This window comes from Lissotriton vulgaris, unplaced genomic scaffold (genome assembly GCF_964263255.1).
Source record: "Lissotriton vulgaris unplaced genomic scaffold, aLisVul1.2 SCAFFOLD_454, whole genome shotgun sequence".
Classification (NCBI taxonomy): Eukaryota; Metazoa; Chordata; class Amphibia; order Caudata; family Salamandridae; genus Lissotriton; species Lissotriton vulgaris.
The window spans coordinates 996,803-1,020,741 of record NW_028241547.1 but is presented as its reverse complement, the minus strand read 5'-3'; the positions used below and the strand labels follow the sequence as shown (position 1 = coordinate 1,020,741).

Here is a 23,939-nt window from a genome sequence, read left to right as displayed (position 1 = left end):
ACCGCAGCCTCCGCGCGAGCACACACCGCAGCCTCCGCGCGAGCACACACCGCAGCCTCCGCGCGAGCACACACCGCAGCCTCCGCGCGAGCACACACCGCAGCCTCCGCGCGAGCACACACCGCAGCCTCCGCGCGAGCACACACCGCAGCCTCCGCGCGAGCACACACCGCAGCCTCCGCGCGAGCACACACCGCAGCCTCCGCGCGAGCACACACCGCTGCCTCCGCGCGAGCACACACCGCTGCCTCCGCGCGAGCACACACCGCTGCCTCCGCGCGAGCACACACCGCTGCCTCCGCGCGAGCACACACCGCTGCCTCCGCGCGAGCACACACCGCTGCCTCCGCGCGAGCACACACCGCTGCCTCCGCGCGAGCACACACCGCTGCCTCCGCGCGAGCACACACCTGTACCTCCGCGCGAGCACACATCTGTACCTCTGTGCGAGCACACATCTGTACCTCTGTGCGAGCACACATCTGTACCTCTGTGCGAGCACACATCAGTACCTCTGTGCTAGCACACATCAGTACCTCTGTGCTAGCACACATCAGTACCTCAATGCAAGCACACACCAGTACCTCAATGCAAGCACACACCAGTACCTCAATGCAAGCACACACCAGTACCTCAATGCAAGCACACACCAGTACCTCCTTGCTAGCACACACCAGTACCTCTATCGGTGCACACACCAGCACCTCCTTGATAGCACACACCAGTACCTCCGCACGAGCACACACCAGTATCTCCACACAAGCCCACACCAGTACCTCCACGCGAGCACACACCAGTACCTCCACATGAGCACACACCAGTACCTCCACGCGAGCACACACCAGTACCTCCACGCGAGCACACACCAGTACCTCCACAGGAGCACACCAGTACCTCCATGGGAGCACACATCAGTACCTCCACGGGAGCACACATCAGTACCTTCATGCGAGCACACATCAGTAGCTCCACGAAAACACACATCAGTACCTCCATGCGAGCACTCACCAGTACCTCCACGTGAGCACACACCAGTACCTCAACTCGAGCACACACCAGTACCTCCACGTGAGCACACACCAGTACCTCCACGTGAGCACACACCAGTACCTCCACGTGAGCAGACAACAGTACCTCAACGCGAGCACACACCAGTACCTCCACGCGAGCACACACCAATACCTCCACGGGAGCACACATCAGTACCTCCACTGCAGCACACATCAGTACCTCCAGGCAAGCACACATCAGTACCTCCAGACAAGCACACATCAGTAGCTCCACATGAGCACACATCAGTAACCCAGTGCAAGGACACATCAGCACCTTCTCGTGAGCACACACCAGTACCTCTACATGAGCACACATCAGTACCTCCATGCAAGCACACATCGATACCTCCACATGAGCACACATCGGTGCCTCCAGGTGAGCACACATTGATGCCTCCAGGCGGGCATTTATTGGTACCTCCAGGCGAGCACACATCAGTGCCTCCATGTGAGCACACATTGATACCTCCAGGCAAGCACACATCAGTACATCTCAGCGAGCACACATCAGTACCCCCCACACAAGTGGGGATTGAGGGGCCTTGGCTGGTGACAACCAAACCTGGATTGAGGGCCACAATATCTCCATTCCTGTGCCCACAGCAGACTGGTCACCCCCAAAGTGGTAAGGAGCCTTGGCTGGTCAGAACGCACACTGGACTGAGTTCCACTGAGTGCCACAATATCTCCTTCCTGTGTCCCCGATCATGCCGTGCACCCCGGGGGTTTTGAGGGGCCTTGGCTGGTGGGAACGCATTCAGGACTGTGGGTGAATTATTTATTTATTTGTTTGAACAGTTTTATAAAGTGCGAACATGACCCTTATGGGCATCAGAGCACTGCACAAAGTGGCGAAAGCAAGAATAAAACACAATGGAACAAATGCGGTAGTTAAATAATCACACGGTCAAACGAAGGGGAGGAACAATCAAGGTCAAGGGGCGGGAGAGTCAGCCCGACTGGAGGGACCAGTACAGGTTCGGAAGGATCATAGAACGAGATAACAAGTGAACAGAAAGCATAAAATTCGAACAAAACAGTATAAAAGAAGTATCAAATCCGGATAGAGAGGAGTCTAGGGGAGGTAACCAGGTTAATGCTGTTGATGTTCACTCAAGATTAGCCATTTGACGTGTTTCTTGAAAGATGCGGACAATGGGTTTCATCTGAACTCTGGAGGAAGAGGGTTTCAAATTCTTGGAGCAAGACCGATGAAGGCACAATCGTAAGTTTCAAAAGTAGGGTGGTTGAGCTTCTTAAGTTCTGACTCAAGCCAGATAGTTCAAGATTTTTAGCCAAGTCAACCGGGGTGCTGTAATGTATGGCTTTATCCGTCAAGCAAGCTATCTTGAAACATTTCCTGACTTCTATAGATAGCCAATTTAGTTGAATTAGGTCTGGCGTGATGTGGTCATGCTTTCTGGAGCCTGTGATGAGCCTGTCAGATGCATTTAGAGTGGGTCTGAGCAGAGCCAAACTAGCTTTAGGAAGCCCCGCAAGGGTCACCAAACAATATTCCAGTCGAGGGATAGCCAGGGATTGTACTGGCGGCCGGGGGTCCTCGGGCGGAAGGAAAGCCTTGATTTTCTTAAGGGTGTTGAGATGAAGATTGGCTCTCCTAATAGTTGCACTGATGTGAGCTTGCATATTTAGGTATTAATCCAAGGCAATACATACCACTTTAGCAGAGTCAACAACATGAGAGGTGCAGTTAAGAGCAGTGAGTTGTTTAAGCCAGTCCAGGGTAGGTTGAGTACTAGATCTCCTTCCTGTGTCCGCGAGCGGGCTGGGCACCCCGGGGCATTGGCTGGCGAGGAAGGAGCAGCCAGAGGACACTGCTATCCACACAGAGCCTCGCGTGGGGGGCAGGGCGGGAGCTGTCAGTGTGACAGCGCCTTGGACCCGGAATGAGCATCGGTAAACAGCCTCCGAGCTCGGGTAGAGGGTGTGGCGGCCTGGCTCTGTTTGCTTGTCTTCTCTGTTGATTTTCAGTGATTTTAACATCCACTCGCACACATTTCAAAAGTTCATGTTGGTCGTGGATAAATATATCATTGGGCAGTTTTGGTATTTGTTTAAACTTGTGATTAATGAGCTGTCTCAGCAGAGATTCCCAGCTGCCCTGGGAACCAGAGACCAACCCCACGGAGGCAGAGGAGCCGGCACCTGTTTGGCAGAGGGGCCATTGGGGCTGCCAACTCCTTGGGGCATGGGAAGCGCGGTGGAGGTGGTAGGAAGGACAGCGGGCTGTTAGGCCATACCTTCTTACCAACGGCGAGGCCACACTCCCTACCCAGGCCGAAAAACCCTCCTGTCACTCAAAAACAGCGGCTCTACCTACCACAGGCCTTCTGACCTTCAGCAACTCTAGCGACCCTTGTGCTTCTAACGCTTGTTCCATACCCCAGCACCTCTTGTTCCATACCCCTGCACCTCTTCTTCCATACCCCTGCACCTCTTGTTCCATACCCCAGCACCTCTTGTTCCATACCCCTGCACCTCTTGTTCCATACCCCTGCATCTATTGTTCCATACCCCTGCACCTATTGTTCCATACCCAAGCACCTCTTGTTCCATACCCCTGCATCTATTGTTCCATACCCCTGCACCTATTGTTCCATACCCCTTCACCTCTTGTTCCATACCCCTGCATCTATTGTTCCATACCCCAGCACCTCTTGTTCCATACCCCTGCACCTCTTGTTCCATACCCCTGCACCTCTTGTTCCATACCCCTGCATCTATTGTTCCATACCCCTGCACCTATTGTTCCATACCCCTGCACCTCTTGTTCCATACCCCTGCACCTCTTGTTCCATACCCCAGCACCTCTTGTTCCATACCCCTGCACCTCTTGTTCCATACCCCTGCACCTCTTGTTCCATACCCCTGCACCTCTTGTTCCATACCCCTGCACCTCTTGTTCCATACCCCTGCACCTCTTGTTCCATACCCCTGCACCTCTTGTTCCATACCCCTGCAACTCTTGTTCCATACCCCTGCACCTCTTGTTCCATACCCCTGCACCTCTTGTTCCATACCCCTGCACCTCTTGTTCCAAACCCCAGCACCTCTTGTTCCATACCCCTGCACCTCTTGTTCCATACCCCTGCACCTCTTGTTCCATACCCCTGCACCTCTTGTTCCATACCCCTTCACCTCTTGTTCCATACCCCAGCACCTCTTGTTCCATACCCCAGCACCTCTTGTTCCATACCCCTTCACCTCTTGTTCCATACCCCAGCACCTCTTGTTCCATACCCCTTCACCTCTTGTTCCATACCCCTTCACCTCTTGTTCCATACCCCTTCACCTCTTGTTCCATACCCCTTCACCTCTTGTTCCATACCCCAGCACCTCTTGTTCCATACCCCTGCACCTCTTGTTCCATACCCCTGCACCTCTTATTCCATACCCCTGCACCTCTTGTTCCGTACCCCAGCACCTCTTGTTCCATACCCCAGCACCTCTTGTTCCATACCCCAGCACCTCTTGTTCCATACCCCTGCATCTATTGTTCCATACACCTGCACCTCTTGTTCCATACCCCTGCACCTCTTGTTCCATACCCCTGCACCTCTTGTTCCATACCCCAGCACCTCTTGTTCCATACACCTGCACCTCTTGTTCCATACCCCTGCATCTATTGTTCCATACACCTGCACCTCTTGTTCCATACCCCAGCACCTCTTGTTCCATACACCTGCACCTCTTGTTCCATACCCCTGCATCTATTGTTCCATACCCCAGCACCTCTTGTTCCGTACCCCTGCACCTCTTGTTCCATACCCCTGCACCTCTTGTTCCATACCCCTGCACCTCTTGTTCCATACCCCTGCACCTCTTGTTCCGTACCCCAGCACCTCTTGTTCCATACCCCAGCACCTCTTGTTCCATACCCCAGCACCTCTTGTTCCATACCCCTGCATCTATTGTTCCATACACCTGCACCTCTTGTTCCATACCCCTGCACCTCTTGTTCCATACACCTGCACCTCTTGTTCCATACCCCAGCACCTCTTGTTCCATACACCTGCACCTCTTGTTCCATACCCCTGCATCTATTGTTCCATACACCTGCACCTCTTGTTCCGTACCCCTGCACCCCTTGTTCCATACACCTGCACCTCTTGTTCCATACACCTGCACCTCTTGTTCCATACCCCTGCACCTCTTGTTCCATACACCTGCACCTCTTGTTCCATACCCCTGCACCTCTTGTTCCATACCCCTGCATCTATTGTTCCATATCCCCTGCACCTCTTGTTCCATACCCCTGCACCTCTTGTTCCATACCCCTGCATCTATTGTTCCATACCCCAGCACCTCTTGTTCCATACCCCAGCACCTATTGTTCCATACCCCAGCACCTCTTGTTCCATACCCCTGCATCTATTGTTCCATACACCTGCACCTCTTGTTCCATACCCCTGCATCTATTGTTCCATACACCTGCACCTCTTGTTCCATACCCCTGCATCTATTGTTCCATACCCCAGCACCTCTTGTTCCATACCCCAGCACCTATTGTTCCATACCCCAGCACCTCTTGTTCCATACCCCTGCATCTATTGTTCCATACACCTGCACCTCTTGTTCCATACCCCTGCATCTATTGTTCCATACACCTGCACCTCTTGTTCCATACCCCTGCACCTCTTGTTCCATACCCCTGCACCTCTTGTTCCATACCCCTGCATCTATTGTTCCATACACCTGCACCTCTTGTTCCATACCCCTGCACCTCTTGTTCCATACACCTGCACCTCTTGTTCCATACACCTGCACCTCTTGTTCCATACCCCTGCACCTCTTGTTCCATACACCTGCACCTCTTGTTCCATACCCCTGCACCTCTTGTTCCATACCCCTGCATCTATTGTTCCATACACCTGCACCTCTTGTTCCGTACCCCTGCACCTCTTGTTCCATACCCCTGCATCTATTGTTCCATACACCTGCACCTCTTGTTCCATACCCCTGCATCTATTGTTCCATACACCTGCACCTCTTGTTCCGTACCCCTGCACCCCTTGTTCCATACACCTGCACCTCTTGTTCCATACACCTGCACCTCTTGTTCCATACCCCTGCACCTCTTGTTCCATACACCTGCACCTCTTGTTCCATACCCCTGCACCTCTTGTTCCATACCCCTGCATCTATTGTTCCATATCCCCTGCACCTCTTGTTCCATACCCCTGCACCTCTTGTTCCATACCCCTGCATCTATTGTTCCATACCCCAGCACCTCTTGTTCCATACCCCAGCACCTATTGTTCCATACCCCAGCACCTCTTGTTCCATACCCCAGCACCTCTTGTTCCATACCCCAGCATCTATTGTTCCATACACCTGCACCTCTTGTTCCATACCCCTTCACCTCTTGTTCCATACCTCAGCACCTCTTGTTCCATACACCTGCACCTCTTGTTCCATACACCTGCACCTCTTGTTCCATACCCCTGCACCTCTTGTTCCATACACCTGCACCTCTTGTTCCATACCCCTGCACCTCTTGTTCCATACCCCTGCATCTATTGTTCCATACCCCAGCACCTCTTGTTCCATACCCCAGCACCTCTTGTTCCATACCCCTGCATCTATTGTTCCATACACCTGCACCTCTTGTTCCATACCCCTGCACCTCTTGTTCCATACCCCTGCACCTCTTGTTCCATACCCCTGCATCTATTGTTCCATACACCTGCACCTCTTGTTCCATACCCCTTCACCTCTTGTTCCATACCTCAGCACCTCTTGTTCCATACACCTGCACCTCTTGTTCCATACACCTGCACCTCTTGTTCCATACCCCTGCACCTCTTGTTCCATACACCTGCACCTCTTGTTCCATACCCCTGCACCTCTTGTTCCATACCCCTGCATCTATTGTTCCATATCCCCTGCACCTCTTGTTCCATACACCTGCACCTCTTGTTCCATACCCCTGCATCTATTGTTCCATACACCTGCACCTCTTGTTCCATACCCCTGCATCTATTGTTCCATACACCTGCACCTCTTGTTCCGTACCCCTGCACCCCTTGTTCCATACACCTGCACCTCTTGTTCCATACACCTGCACCTCTTGTTCCATACCCCTGCACCTCTTGTTCCATACACCTGCACCTCTTGTTCCATACCCCATCACCTCTTGTTCCATACCCCTGCATCTATTGTTCCATATCCCCTGCACCTCTTGTTCCATACCCCTGCACCTCTTGTTCCATACCCCTGCATCTATTGTTCCATACCCCAGCACCTCTTGTTCCATACCCCAGCACCTATTGTTCCATACCCCAGCACCTCTTGTTCCATACCCCTGCATCTATTGTTCCATACACCTGCACCTCTTGTTCCATACCCCTGCATCTATTGTTCCATACACCTGCACCTCTTGTTCCATACCCCTGCACCTCTTGTTCAATACCCCTGCACCTCTTGTTCCATACCCCTGCATCTATTGTTCCATACACCTGCACCTCTTGTTCCATACCCCTGCACCTCTTGTTCCATACACCTGCACCTCTTGTTCCATACACCTGCACCTCTTGTTCCATACCCCTGCACCTCTTGTTCCATACACCTGCACCTCTTGTTCCATACCCCTGCACCTCTTGTTCCATACCCCTGCATCTATTGTTCCATACACCTGCACCTCTTGTTCCGTACCCCTGCACCTCTTGTTCCATACCCCTGCATCTATTGTTCCATACACCTGCACCTCTTGTTCCATACCCCTGCATCTATTGTTCCATACACCTGCACCTCTTGTTCCGTACCCCTGCACCCCTTGTTCCATACACCTGCACCTCTTGTTCCATACACCTGCACCTCTTGTTCCATACCCCTGCACCTCTTGTTCCATACACCTGCACCTCTTGTTCCATACCCCTGCACCTCTTGTTCCATACCCCTGCATCTATTGTTCCATATCCCCTGCACCTCTTGTTCCATACCCCTGCACCTCTTGTTCCATACCCCAGCACCTCTTGTTCCATACCCCAGCACCTCTTCTTCCATACCCCAGCACCTCTTGTTCCATACCCCAGCACCTCTTGTTCCATACCCCTGCATCTATTGTTCCATACACCTGCACCTCTTGTTCCATACCCCTTCACCTCTTGTTCCATACCTCAGCACCTCTTGTTCCATACACCTGCACCTCTTGTTCCATACACCTGCACCTCTTGTTCCATACCCCTGCACCTCTTGTTCCATACACCTGCACCTCTTGTTCCATACCCCTGCACCTCTTGTTCCATACCCCTGCATCTATTGTTCCATACCCCAGCACCTCTTGTTCCATACCCCAGCACCTCTTGTTCCATACCCCTGCATCTATTGTTCCATACACCTGCACCTCTTGTTCCATACCCTTCACCTCTTGTTCCATACCTCAGCACCTCTTGTTCCATACACCTGCACCTCTTGTTCCATACCCCTGCACCTCTTGTTCCATACACCTGCACCTCTTGTTCCATACCCCAGCACCTCTTGTTCCATACCCCTGCACCTCTTGCTCCATACCCCTGCATCTATTGTTCCATACCCCAGCACCTCTTGTTCCATACCCCAGCACCTCTTGTTCCATACCCCTGCATCTATTGTTCCATACACCTGCACCTCTTGTTCCATACCCCTTCACCTCTTGTTCCATACCTCAGCACCTCTTGTTCCATACACCTGCACCTCTTGTTCCATACCCCTGCACCTCTTGTTCCATACACCTGCACCTCTTGTTCCATACCCCTGCACCTCTTGTTCCATACCCCTGCTCCTCTTGTTCCATACCCCTGCACCTCTTGTTCCATACCCCTGCACCTCTTGTTCCATACCCCTGCATCTATTGTTCCATACACCTGCACCTCTTGTTCCATACCCCTTCACCTCTTGTTCCATACCTCAGCACCTCTTGTTCCATACACCTGCACCTCTTGTTCCATACACCTGCACCTCTTGTTCCATACCCCTGCACCTCTTGTTCCATACACCTGCACCTCTTGTTCCATACACCTGCACCTCTTGTTCCATACCCCAGCACCTCTTGTTCCATACCTCAGCACCTCTTGTTCCATACACCTGCACCTCTTGTTCCATACACCTGCACCTCTTGTTCCATACCCCTGCACCTCTTGTTCCATACACCTGCACCTCTTGTTCCATACACCTGCACCTCTTGTTCCATACCCCTTCACCTCTTGTTCCATACCTCAGCACCTCTTGTTCCATACACCTGCACCTCTTGTTCCATACACCTGCACCTCTTGTTCCATACCCCTGCACCTCTTGTTCCATACACCTGCACCTCTTGTTCCATACCCCTGCACCTCTTGTTCCATACCCTAGCACCTCTTGTTCCATACCCCAGCACCTCTTGTTCCATACCCCAGCACCTCTCGTTCCATACCCCTGCACCTCTTGTTCCATACCCCAGCACCTCTTGTTCCATACCCCAGCACCTCTTGTTCCATACCCCAGCACCTCTTGTTCCATACCTCAGCACCTCTTGTTCCATACACCTGCACCTCTTGTTCCATACACCTGCACCTCTTGTTCCATACCCCTGCACCTCTTGTTCCATACACCTGCACCTCTTGTTCCATACACCTGCACCTCTTGTTCCATACCCCTTCACCTCTTGTTCCATACCTCAGCACCTCTTGTTCCATACACCTGCACCTCTTGTTCCATACACCTGCACCTCTTGTTCCATACCCCTGCACCTCTTGTTCCATACACCTGCACCTCTTGTTCCATACCCCTGCACCTCTTGTTCCATACCCTAGCACCTCTTGTTCCATACCCCAGCACCTCTTGTTCCATACCCCAGCACCTCTCGTTCCATACCCCTGCACCTCTTGTTCCATACCCCAGCACCTCTTGTTCCATACCCCAGCACCTCTACTGGAGGCTGTTTCCTCTCCCACCACCTCACGTCTTCTGGAGGCTGTGCTGTATTGTTACCCCTGCCTGCGCTCTCATGTGCTACAGAATTGGGACAATGCACTGGTGAGACTTTTCCTTGACTGTCTCTGAGGAGTCGTAGGCCCAGATCTTCCAAGGCCTTGGGTCATGCAAGGTGATGCACGGGTAAACCAAGACCTCAAATGAGAGTTACTACGCCACGCGGACCCACCTTTTGTGGCTTTGCGAGACAGTAAATCTTGAATAAAGCAAGGAAGCCGGCTTACGTCACTCTGTCCTGGACAGCGTTCCTTGGGTGGGGTGTGTATGTTCCCACTCATCCACCCATGGTTTTTGGCTCGTTCCCGGATTTACTAACAATAGTTAGTAAACACCTAAGCCTTCCCAGGTGAGGCGCAACGAGGAGAAATATCTTTACTTCTCCTCATTGTTTTCTTTCAATGCATGCGGCATTCTGCAGCACTCATAGAGAGCGGAAAACACCTCCGCAGGCAGTTTTTGTGCAGCAAGGTGTCCCTTCCTGCACAAAACTATGCTGCCTGCAATGCAGCCACCCTTCCACCAGGGTACAAGGTTGCCTGCACTGGTGCTTGACAGCTACTAGCCCCCAGCAGAGAGAGAGCAGGAGTGTGTCATATTTCAGTAGATAGGCACATTTCTGCCCTCTTCATGTGGCACAGTGCAGCGAGTTGTCTCACTTCTTTGCCCTGCGTCAAAGGTTATTAAATCTGCCCCTTAGTTTCTATCTTTATAGTAATTATAATTATCAGTATGACGTCACATTCTGAATTTGAAATCCTCTGGGTTTACAAACCTTCTGTCTGTGCTCCTGAGAAGACAGCAGAAATACACCAGTATCACGTCCTGAAGAAGGCCACATGCAGAGCACTATGGCAACAGCGCCACGTCATTTCTGCACTAAATCCTGTTCTTACAGAGCTGTGCCTTTGCTTGTCCTAAGCAATCACAGGGCAGTAAGGCCTCCCTTATAACGTGTGATGGTAGATGTGTCTTGGCACCCCAGTGCCACCCTGTGATATATATGAGTTGCAAGTGGTCCTCGGTATGAAACCAGAGGAGTGTCCGAGTATCATGCCATCAACCGTCCTGACAAGTTCAATGACCAATGCACAGGATATAAGTGACCTCAGTGTGTCACGTATATGGTGAGTGGCAGACAGCAGTCGCAACATCAAACCCTGCCTCACCCCATACACGTGGTAAGCAACTCTAGCTCCCTGAAGAGAATGCTGGGTGAGAGAGTGGGTGGATGAATGAATGAATAGGAGCATATCTGCCAAAGTAGCACAAAGGACAATGTTTGAGATCCACGGTGGATTATATACGGTATTTGTTGGATACGATGATGGTAGCTTCCTCCACCTTTTTCATTTGATGTAAACAATTATCTGCATTATCTACAACAACACAAGGCTAGCTGAGTTTCTAAAGGGCTGTGATATTTTTATTATTAGATTAGACAGGAGTACAGTTCTATTTTTTATTATAAAAGAAGTCCTCCTCTTTGTGGATTACAAAGGAAAAAAGGCCAACACGTGTTTCACAACTTTTACAAACCAATATGTGGCTTCATCAGGGCAAAAACCCGATATAAGTTGAAAAGTCAATATTTCACAAATTTCGTTTGTCAATTAAACAAAAGAATATCAAAGAAGTGATGTTCTTCACATAGAAGCTAAAGGAGCTTGGTAGTCCAATAGTACAATATTATAATGAATACAATTTTAGCACGGAGCTCGGCATGACAACTACACTTCGACTTGCGTTTCCAAGTCATAGTGACCTGGAGGTGTGGTTCATAGTGTGGTTATCTACCACAATTTCTTCTTTATAATAAAAAAAGGCCTGTACTCCTGTTTATAGAAACTAAACTAGTTATGTGTTGTTTTAAATAACACAGATAATTTTTTACGTCAATAGAAGAACTTGTAACAAGCTACCATCACCGTAACTATCAAATACCACCTGTGTACCTCAAACATTGTCCTTTTATGTTTTCGGTTTGACAATGCTATAGGGCAGGCAGTGCAAATAAACGTCGCCACACCGCATACCGAGGCTGGTCATCATTGATCTACTACCAGACACTCCCCGCCCCTTTTTTTCTCACTCTTCAGGGCTCCTGTTTTCTTCCTTTGTAATGATTTTTTCATCTTTCTTGTCATCCATCTTTCCGATCGGTGGGTCCGATTCACAGAACTAACTTAAGGCAAAATCCTAAACTCACTAGCATTTTGGTTTTCACTGACGGTACTTACTCATTTTGGTATTCACTGAAGTTAGGAGTCCCAACTTTAGGTCTCCTAAATGCCTTCTGTGAATACCGAAAGTCTTAAAGTTAGGATTTTTCTCTGTTTAGGAGTAGTAAAGTTAGGACTCCTAACTTTAGGGATAATCAGGCCTGTAAGGGAGTGCGTTGCAGAGTCCAGGGTCGGATGGTCCGGGGTCAGATGGAGGTAGTAATGAAGAGGGATTCTCCCTGAAGTCTCGCACAGAGGGAGCCCGAGAAGTGTCACTTGCCTGATACTCTCACCTCAGAAACCCCCTCTTCCCATCAAAGGAACATTACATGGAAAAAACAAGTTTTGAGAGTGATAATATTTAGAAAGAGAGTTGGAAAGGAGTGCGTTTTACTGGGCCTTGTAAGACTAAGAAGAGATAAAGGAGGGGCCAGACATATATGCAACAAATCAAGCCCGCGGTGGCCCACCCAAATGCACCCTTGACCCACCTAAATAAAAATTTGTGGAGCCGAGTCTGAATAAATGTGGCATGGAGAGTTGTTTCTTGGTCATTAAATGTGGCCCAGAGGGCCGAGTCTTGATCATTTCTTTGACTCCTGTAATGGGTCTGTGGTCGGCGGACCTTGAAAGAGTTGTTGAGGAGGGACACGACCCCAGCACCTCCACCTGCTCCCTTTCCCACCATCAGTGAACCCCACACACTCTCCCACTGCAGGCGAGGATGCCATGAGGCTTCAGAGTCCATGGGGTACCCCCTCGACCCATGGGGACCACCACTGCTTGGGGCGATGAAGTAGCTCCTCAAAGAGACTCCTGGCAGTTCTGGCCTCACTGCCCAGCCTCCAAACTGCCCCCTCTTGCCTCTGCCCTAGAGTAGTAATGCCAGCCTGGCAGGGTCTCTGGGAGTCGATGTACACTGTCCCAGAGCCTCACGTCCATACCTTCTCTGGCTGTGTGCATGCCTTTGAAGGCCAGCGCGGCTGTGATGTCACAACTGTGTGCCGTGAGTGCTGCACCCCCTCCATGCTGCCAACCATGTCCCGTCACATAACCGGTAGAAGCGGCTGCGCTGTACGTCATGTACGGTGAGACTGGAGATGTCGTTGGGTAGGGGCCCATCCCTGGCGCCGCCACAAAACCGCTGACCGCCGAGAGGCCATGTGCCTAGAAAAGAGAAGGCAAAAATATTAGCAGCAAATGACAACTATCATCAAGTATTGATAATAACTTGTGCTCACACAGTACAAACCATTCTATGAACTTTAGATTAAGAACATATTATATGAAATAGTATTTCAGAATTACATGTAAAGTACATACGGTTTCATTATAAAATGGACTAGTGTTATCATGAAACCACGAGGGCTTATTGGGAAATTAAAGGCATTACAGAAAGCAAAATACATGGGAAGGTGTCAGTCATTCATCATACGGGATTACTGCACTACATCTCTTGGACCTCTCGGCTGCCTTTGACACGGCTGAGCATTACACTCTGACACCCCTTGCAGCCATCGCACGCAAACACAACCTCAACATCATCTCCTACGCTGACGACACCCAGCTGATACTCTCACTCACCAACGACCCCACCACCGCCAGAACTAGCCTCCACGAAGGAATGAAAGACGTCGCGGAATGGATGAAGCTCAGCTGTCTGAAACTGAACTCAGACAAGACGGAAGTCCTCATCCTGGGACCTTCCCCCTCTGCCTGGGATGACTCCTGGTGGCCCCCTGCCCTGGGCTCCGCCCCAAGCTTACGGACCATGCACGCAACCTGGGCTTCATCCTGGACTCCTCGCTTACAATGACCAAACAAGTCAACGCCGTCTCGTCATCCTGTTTCAACACCCTGCGCATGCTCCGTAAGATCTTCCGGTGGATCCCCCTCGAAACCAGGAAGACGGTCACCCAAGCCCTCGTCACCAGCCAACTGGACTACGGGAACACCCTCTACGTGGGAACCACAGCCAAACTCCAGAAAAGACTCCAGCACATACAGAACGCTTCGGCATGACTCATCCTGGACATCCCCCGCTACGACCAAATCTCGGCCCATCTGAGAACCCTGCACTGGCTCTCCGTCAGCAAGAGGATCACGTACAAGCTCCTCACCCACGCATACAAGGCTCTCCACGACACGGGCCCCAAATACCTCAACAGCCGCCTCACATTCTACACACCCACCCGCCAGCTTCGATCCGCCAGCCTCGCCTCCATCCCACGAATCCGCAGAACCACCGCCGGAGGAAGATCCTTCTCCTACCTGGCGGCCAAGACATGGAACTCCCTCCCCACCCACCTTCGGCTGACCCAGGACCATCTTTCCTTCAGGAGGCAACTCAAGACCTGGCTGTTCGAGCAGTAGCGGCTCCCTCTCCTCCCAGCGCCTTGAGACCCTAGCGGGTGAGTAGCGCACTTTACCAATTTTGCTGATTGATTGATTGATACAAAGACTCCATGAAGCCGGCATAGAGGGAACTGCTCTACACTGGATCACATCCGACTCTTGTAATAGAACTACTGTCATCCATACCCCACCTTTCACGTCCAAACCGTACTCCACAAAAGCAGGGGTCCCTCAAGGCTCTATCATCTCACCCATGCTTTTCAACATCTACATGAAGCCATTACCGGCACTGATCAATCAATTTCACCTCACACACTATAACTATGCAGATAACATACAAATACTCCTTCAACTGGAGTGCCCCAAAGACTTTGTAAAATCCCCAATTTTCAGTTGCCTCAGAGCCGTGGATCAGTGGATGACTTGGAGCCATCTCAAATTGAATGCTTCCAAAACGGAAATACTCACGTGTGGCAATTGGAAACATTATGACTTGCTTGCCACATGGCCTGATGAACTGGGATCACTAAAGTATCGAAGGAAGTAAGAAACCTCGGAATGACCATGGACTCCAAGCTGTCGATGAATGCCCAAGTGGATAAACTAGCAAGTTCAAGCTTTGTCACTATAAAAACACTGCAACAAATTTTCCCTCATTTGGGATTTCCATACAAAGTCCAAGCTACCATCTCCGTTGTTCTCTCCAAACTCGATTACGCCAATAGCCTCTACCACGAATCACCTTTAACGACCATGAAAAGACTACAAGGGATTCAGAACTCGGCTGCCAGACTACTCTTGCATATCAAACCGCGAGACCACATCTCCCCTGCCTTGAAAGCCCTGCATTGGTTACTGGTTGCCAGAAGATCCACGTTCAAGCTGTTTTGTATCACACACAAAGCAATGCATGGAATGGGACCGCTCTTCATCAGGAATAAAATCACCAAACGCATTCAACAAAGGATCCTCCGCTCTAAAGGAGCATCTCGCCTCAAAATCCCACCATACAAGAAATAAACCATGGGTGACACATCCTTCTCTGTTCAAGTAGCCAAACTATGGAACTCTTTACCCCCCAACAAAGGATCCACCGACAACCACCTTATCTTCAGAAAACTACTCAAGAATTGTCTCTTCCCCACATAAGCGCCATACGCAAACAGAAATTTACAGCATATCCCTCTGTATATAAGCATTTATTTTCACTATAGATATGTACTTATCTTTGTGTAGTGCTTTGTATAAACATGTAGAATAATTATGTTGTAAAAAAACCCAGCTTTGGTCTACATGTACTTGCTTCCATTGTGCATCTATGTACCTTCCATGTACTTGGATCTGTGTGTCTGTTAGTTTCTCTTGAAAAAGCATATCCAATGCACTACCCTATTTCTCATCCTGTGCCTCTATCAATATCTTTAATCTACATATACCTACCTCCTTTATGTATCTATATACTTTCAATATTCTTATGGATCTATATATTTATCACTTTTTTCTTATTTGGCATTTCCAATGCACTGCCCTATTACTCAGCCTTTACTTCTCTCAATATATCTTCTAGCCCAACCTTCTGACTCCTCTCAAACTTCTTTCTATTACTATTTCCAAAGCACTACCCTATCTCTCACCCTATACATCTATCAATATATCCTCTACATCCACTCTCTCATTTATCTCATACCCCATACCACTACTATGATCCCCAAAATAACCCTTTCTAGACTCTCCCCATCTCTACCCCTCCTTGCAGCATCTGACACCTCTTTTACTATACCCATCCTCCAAAACAAACCTTTCTAAACTCTTCCCTTTGGCTCCTCCCCTCCAAAAACCATTTATACTCATCCAAAAGCCTCCTCCCACCGCTCTGACCTACAAAAATAAATAAAAAAATAAAAAATGAAATCCTTCACTCTTATATCCCTCCACAATCCTTTTCAATCAAAATAACAGACTTACATGTTCACTTCTCTCTTTTCATATTCCACTATACTAATTCACCACTAATCCTTTATGGGTTCCAGAGTAGCGTGCTACTCGCCAATAAAGCGTTTTAACACCCTATCAGGGTTAAAAGCGCTATATAAATGCATACCTTTTTCCCTTTTCTACCCCTCCCCAACACTTCTCAATCTGACTAACAAATCCACCACTAAAATTGCTCTCATGTTTCATCATGGTAACTCAACACTAATCCCTATGGGTTCCACAGTAATGTGCTACTCGCCAAAAAAGAGCTTCAAAACCCCCCCAGGGGTAGCAAGCGCTATATAAATACAAACCTCTCTCCCTCTTCTATCCCACCACCTACCCTTCTCTACCCAAATAACTGAATAACATATCCACTACTCAAATACTTCTTATTTCACTATACTAATTTTCAACACTAATCCTTGATGGATTCCGGAGTGGCGTGCCACTCGCCAGAAAAGCACTTCAACATCCATCAGGGGTAACAAGCGCTATATAAATACAAACCTTTGCCCTCCTCTATCCTTCTGCTATCCTTCCAAATCCAAATAACTGACTAACCTATCCACCACTTAAAATGTACTTGCATGTTTCACTATACTAATTCAACTAATTCAACACTAATCCTCTATGGGTCCCGGAGTAGCGTCCTACCCGCCGAAAAAGCGTTTTGACGCCTCGTCAGGGGTAGTAAGCGCTATATAAATACAATTACAATAATACATCAATGCAGGAAGCTCAGAATGAAACAGCAAATCGTGAAATAGCAGAAGAGATTATAATTAGGTCTGGCAATGGGTCATCGAGCAGAGATCTGTCCCACTGAGTGTCGCCTTCTAAGGATCAGGGGAGAGGGGGCCCAGCAGCTCTGGGGAAATCTCCTGTTTTATAGGGTAAAATACAATGTCTTACACGTCTTGGAGTGAACACGGAAGGCCTAAAGATCCCACCCGATTATATAACTGAGAGAGCGACACAGGTTGAAATCGCATTCGTCATCCCCGTCCCACAGACTTTTACTCTACGGTTTCATCCCCGTAGCTCCTGCCACACTGTGTAGTAAGAACAAATTCTGATAAAAGCCAAGATTGAGTTCTCATGAGGATCCCACTGGGGTCCCAATAGGTGAGGACTTGAGAAAGCTTTCCCAGGATGACAACAAAGCTCGAGAACGAAGCAACATGTTGTACATAAGAGAACAGCATAATATTTCAAAACTTTATTTACACACTAACAATCGTGTGGTGAATTCATGGTGGGGTTAGACAGAGGGGTGACTGTGTGCAAGAATATGGCGTACAGCAGTGCTCAATTTGAGCCGGGGGTTTGAGGGGCTCGAAACCCGCACTTAATTGTCAACACCGGCACTGATGACAGCTACCACATGGCGGCGCTGCTTGTGTAATTTAATACCTGCCACCCAAGCCATTTTCATAGCTTTGGGGGTCTAGAACAGTCTGCATTGTCAGACGAACAACGAGCTGGTTAGTAGTTGTGTAGGTACTGTCACTGACAACGCCATGCAGGGGCAGAGGCCTCAGATGAGAGCCCTGGCAAATATTTTTTTAACAAATTAAGCACTAGGTGAAAGGCATCAACAAGCATCTTGAAATCAAGACATACATTATTAAAGTTAAAATAAACGCAGCTTATGGGCGAAATATCTTGAATTTATTGTATGGTAATTACATTATGTGAAAACAATTATGCATTTTCATTAAACACACTACACCGCCTTTCAGTGCCCACACACGCCCCTCTTCATAATCAGAACCCGTACTCACAAAGGGCTTGGTTGCCTCAGTGTGGTAGTTGAGTGTTATTCAATCATAGAGAACAGAACATGTACCAGCAGCCATCTTGGATTGGGAATCCTGCTCTTTACATGAACCTCCATTAGCATGGAAACCGCGACACAAAGCGGCAATTCACATACAGAACAAGTTTACTGACATTTTGGAGACTAACAGGCACATGCATCAACCATTTTTGTTAGCGCAAACAGTGCGATTTTCAAAAATCGTCCGATTGTGCCCGAAAAAACGGCATTTGCGATGCATCAAGGTTCAAGTCACTCACAAATTGAGACTTTGCAAACAATTGCGATTTCTAAAATTGCAATTGCATTTAAGAAACAGCAATTTGCGATACCTTAAATGCAATGCAAGAACCACTTTAAAATAGTGATTTTGCTATTAGGGGGCGCAAATTACCATGAAGTTGAACTTGATGGTAATTTGCAACAACTTTGAAAAATGCACTAAAGTGCATTTTTCAAAGTTGTAGGTTACACACACACATGTCCTTGGGGCATGTGTGTACGCAACATGTGTGCAAACAGCAATTTTAGGGGTGCAACAGGGTGTCCTTTGGACAGCCTTGCACCCTTGAAATTGTATGCGCAATTTGCGAGTACCTATTGGTGCTCGCAAATTAAGCTTGCAATCTCCCATTCATCCCTATGGGCCGGTAGGTCCGTAGGAATTAATTGGAAGGCATTCCTTAATTGCAACTCGCAATTTGCAAGTCGCAATTTTGGAATGTTTAGGAATCATTATTTTAATAGCGATTCCTACATGCATAGGCTTTGCGATTCCTTTAATTGCGATTCCTTAATAATAGCAATTAAGAAATCGCAAAAGCCTACCTTGATGCATGTGTCAGTAGAACTTTCCGAGCAGAATGCGGATTGCCAGCTTCCAAGGAAAAAGAGCGACTGAAGCTTTCAAATGTTTACGCTGAATGTAAACCCCACTCACAGATATTCCTCTGACTTTGCAAAGGCCGAGGAACTGATCATTGCACATCAATCATTCATGGCCCCAACATTCATCATTGTACAAGACAAACCCGCTAATAATTCAACACATCTTGTATGGAGAAATATGAATATTTTACAAAACAGTACAGTCCTGATTCTTTTCCAAGAGGAATGGCAGCTTGTATTTAAAAACCTCATATTTATGTTAATAGGAGTAAATATGAGTTTTCAGCCATTTTTTTTATCTGATCGCATTTAGATAAACACCGCACTCTGGGGACAACACTCCTCCCAGAACAGGTCTTTGGATGTTACAGACTGTTGAGCCCCCAGAATGTTTACCTTTAGAGAATGAGGGGCGCATTTAGAAGCCCCTTGTGCCGCTGTTGCGTCACTTTTATTCACTCATCAGCAGGGCAATGGGCTTCCCCATATTCACAACGCCACGTAAAGTCACCCTGCGTGGCTGTTAATGACCTTGTAAATGTTTCGCGTTCATGCATAACTCTGCATGAAAGGGGCGTTCCATGGGCGTTGCTGTGGGTGTTCCTATGCAACACCCAAGGAACCCGACGCACTCCTAGATTTACAACATTTTGTAAACCTAGGAATGCGCCTTCCTAGATGAGGCGGGAGGAGGCTCAGCCAGGAGTAATACTTTCATTTCTCCTCCTTCTTTCCCCGTTCTATGCGTGCTGCAGCAAAATGCCGTCAGTTATTGTTTTTGTGCCGAAAGGTGACCATCTGCACAAAAACAATCACCTCCTCAGCACAAACACCCTTTCAAAATGACGCAAGGGTGTCTGCGCGGCGCACAGCGGCTGGGTGCGCCCTGGCACAGGGGAGACGGACAGGAATGCGCTGTATCTTGCATATGTGGAGCATTCCGGCCCTTTTATTTCAACGCTGGGCAGCGCAGCGGGAGGGCTTGCTATGCTGCCGTGAGTCAAAACATTGCGAATGAGGGCCTGTGTATTTCTAGGTGGGAAGCAACACAAAAAGCAGAGGAAATTTGACATCTATCTTCGCAGTGAGTTCTTCTGCGTTTAGGTTTCCAACTGAATTCTGGTTCTTTAGTGTTGCAAAATTGTTTGGCAGGAAGTAACAGAATAGAAACAACAACGGGGATGGATGATCCTGTTACATCTAAGAGGAGAAAATGATGGGCCTCGTATATGAAAACTGTTGCATCGCTGCAACAGAACAACAATGCAACAGTTTTCAGTGCGCCCTCCTTGCGACACAATGGATGCACCATATTCAATGTATGGCGATGCATGTCGCAGGGAGTAACAGATGCATCAGGATTACGGACGTACCTGTAGATGCAAATCTGGCACCTTGCTGAGGTGTGTCTGAAAACAGACGCAACGCCAGCAGCAATGCGTCCTCTTACATGGGGTCAGCCCCGCGTGAAAGGGCCCGCGTCAGTCTTACTTGTGCTGTGAGGTCGGTGTAAGGTTTTGATGCTGTGGCGTCCTAGAAGTGTGGTAGTGAAATCACATAGATATCACTGCGCCGCTTCTACGAGGCATTTTACCGGGGAACGCCCACCCTGCATACATTATACCTGATGCAGGTGTATTGTAGCGCAGGGCTTTACAAAATGACCTATCTACTTAGATGCGATGCGTCATTTTTAAAATACATCGCATTATTTACGCCATTGCTGTGTCACAAAAAGTGACAAACCAGTGACGTAAAAGTGTTGCAGGCCTTCATAAATAAGGTCCGATATCTATAGCAGACACACTGACCCACTGAGCTGTCTCACCTGTTTATACTATCAGGAATCCTAAGTGGTCCCTTGAGGACATACACCTCTCTATTAACCCTGGATTCCTGGGTCACAGTAAAATGAAGTCTGGTTGGTGTAGTTTGACTTTGTCAATATCGATGAAGGAGGAGTCTCTTTGGCAGCACTTACTCATCACTTTCATCCATATATTAGTTAGTAGGATTTGAGCTACACCACCACAAAAATATTCATATCACTTTATTATCACTATACACTGTTTGATTTAAAAAATCTAATTTTATTAAACCTAATCAAATATTAAAATGCCATAAAAATCATTCCTGAATATTAAAAAACTTATTGCACACTGTTTCATCATTTTTACAATTATATAAGTGATACAATGTTTATCGTAGAAACTTAAAAACCCTTTATCACACCACGTGTAATATTCATCAATATTTGTTTAAAAACGTTTGAAAAACTGCAAAAATAGAAAATAAGTACAGAATAAATCAAGTCTTAGTAAAGTCCGTATTTCTTGCCTTAGCATGCTGGTCTCCTGTCAGGCCAAGAGCTGATTGATGCTCTAAACTTCCCCCTTATCTCTTTCCATTGATCTCTGATCCCCTTCCTATGCCTCTTTCGATTCACTCTCTAATCCTCCTCCCATGCCTTTCAGAGGAGTGTGTTGTGCCTTCCAGAGGAGTGTCTCATTTCTTCCAGAGGAGTGTGCTATGTCTTCCAGAGGAGTGTGTCATGCCTTCCAGAGGAGTGTGTCATGATTTCAGAGGAGTGTGTCAAGCCTTCACAAAAGTGTGCCCATGCCTTCCAGAGGAGTGTATCCATGCCTTCCAGAGCAGTGTGCCATGCCTTCCAGAGGTGTGTGTCATGCCTTCAGAGGAGTGTGCCATGTCTTCAGAGGAGTGTGTCCATGCCTTCAGAGTAGGGTGTCCATGCCTTCCAGAGGAGTGTGTTGTGCCTTCCAGAGGAGTGTGCCATGCCTTCCAGAGGAGTGTGCCCATGCCTTCAGAGGAGTGTGTCATGCCTTCCAGAGGAGTGTGCCATGCCTTCCAGGGGAGTGTGCCATGCCTTCAAAGGAGTATGTCATGCCTTCCAGGGGAGTGTGCCATGCCTTCCAGAGGAGTGTGTCATGTCTTCCAGAGGAGTGTGCCATGCCTTTCAGAAGAGTGTGTCCATGCCTTCCAGAGGAGTGTGTCGTGTCTTCCTGAGGAGTGTGCTATGTCTTCCAGAGGAGTGTGTCATGCCTTCCAGAGGAGTGTGTCATGCTTTCAGAGGAGTGTGTCAAGCCTTCACAAAAGTGTGCCCATGCCTTCCAGAGGAGTGTATCCATGCCTTCCAGAGCAGTGTGCCATGCCTTCCAGAGGTGTGTGTCATGCCTTCAGAGGAGTGTGCCATGCCTTCAGAGGAGTGTGTCCATGCCTTCAGAGCAGGGTGTCCATGCCTTCCAGAGGAGTGTGTCATGCCTTCCAGAGGAGTGTGCCATGCCTTCCAGAGGTGTGTGTCATGCCTTCAGAGGAGTGTGCCATGTCTTCAGAGGAGTGTGTCCATGCCTTCAGAGTAGGGTGTCCATGCCTTCCAGAGGAGTGTGTCATGCCTTCCAGAGGAGTGTGCCATGCCTTCCAGAGGAGTGTGTCATGTCTTCCAGAGGAGTGTGCCATGCCTTTCAGAAGAGTGTGTCCATGCCTTCCAGAGGAGTGTGTCATGTCTTCCAGAGGAGTGTGCCATGCCTTCAGAGGAGTGTGTCATGCCTTCCAGAGGAGTGTGCCATGCCTTCCAGAGGAGTGTGCCATGCCTTCAAAGGAGTATGTCATGCCTTCCAGGGGAGTGTGCCATGCCTTCCAGAGGAGTGTGTTGTGTCTTCCAGAGGAGTGTGCCATGCCTTCCAGAGGAGTGTGCCCATGCCTTCCAGAGGAGTGTGTTGTGTCTTCCAGAGGAGTGTGCCATGCCTTCAGAGGAGTGTGTCATGCCTTCCAGAGGAGTGTGCCATGCCTTCCAGAGGAGTGTGCCATGCCTTCAAAGGAGTATGTCATGCCTTCCAGGGGAGTGTGCCATGCCTTCCAGAGAAGTGTGTCATGTCTTCCAGAGGAGTGTGCCATGCCTTTCAGAAGAGTGTGTCCATGCCTTCCAGAGGAGTGTGTCGTGTCTTCCTGAGGAGTGTGCCGTGTCTTCCAGAGCAGTGTGTCATGCCTTCCAGAGGAGTGTGTCATGCTTTCAGAGGAGTGTGTCAAGCCTTCACAAAAGTGTGCCCATGCCTTCCAGAGGAGTGTATCCATGCCTTCCAGAGCAGTGTGCCATGCCTTCCAGAGGTGTGTGTCATGCCTTCAGAGGAGTGTGCCATGTCTTCAGAGGAGTGTGTCCATGCCTTCAGAGTAGGGTGTCCATGCCTTCCAGAGGAGTGTGTCGTGCCTTCCAGAGGAGTGTGTCATGCCTTCCAGAGGAGTGTGCCATGCCTTCCAGAGGTGTGTGTCATGCCTTCAGAGGAGTGTGCCATGTCTTCAGAGGAGTGTGTCCATGCCTTCAGAGTAGGGTGTCCATGCCTTCCAGAGGAGTGTGTCATGCCTTCCAGAGGAGTGTGCCATGCCTTCCAGAGGAGTGTGTCATGTCTTCCAGAGGAGTGTGCCATGCCTTTCAGAAGAGTGTGTCCATGCCTTCCAGAGGAGTGTGTCATGTCTTCCTGAGGAGTGTGCCGTGTCTTCCAGAGGAGTGTGTCATGCCTACCAGAGGAGTGTGTCATGCCTTCAGAGGAGTGTGTTGTGTCTTCCAGAGGAGTGTGCCATGCCTTCCAGAGGAGTGTGTCATGCCTTCCAGAGGAGTGTGCCATGCCTTCCAGAGGTGTGTGT

General features: G+C 48.9%; 1 protein-coding gene across 1 annotated transcript in view; it reads right to left on the bottom strand.

Moving 5' to 3' along the window:
• PAX9 (paired box 9) overlaps positions 1–23,939 on the bottom strand; it is a 191,293-nt gene that overhangs the window by 5,394 nt on the left and 161,960 nt on the right. The window contains exon 4 of the mRNA XM_086948117.1: positions 13,189–13,411. Within this exon, the coding sequence (XP_086804243.1) occupies positions 13,189–13,411 (223 nt within the window). The remainder of the gene's footprint in view (positions 1–13,188; positions 13,412–23,939) is intronic.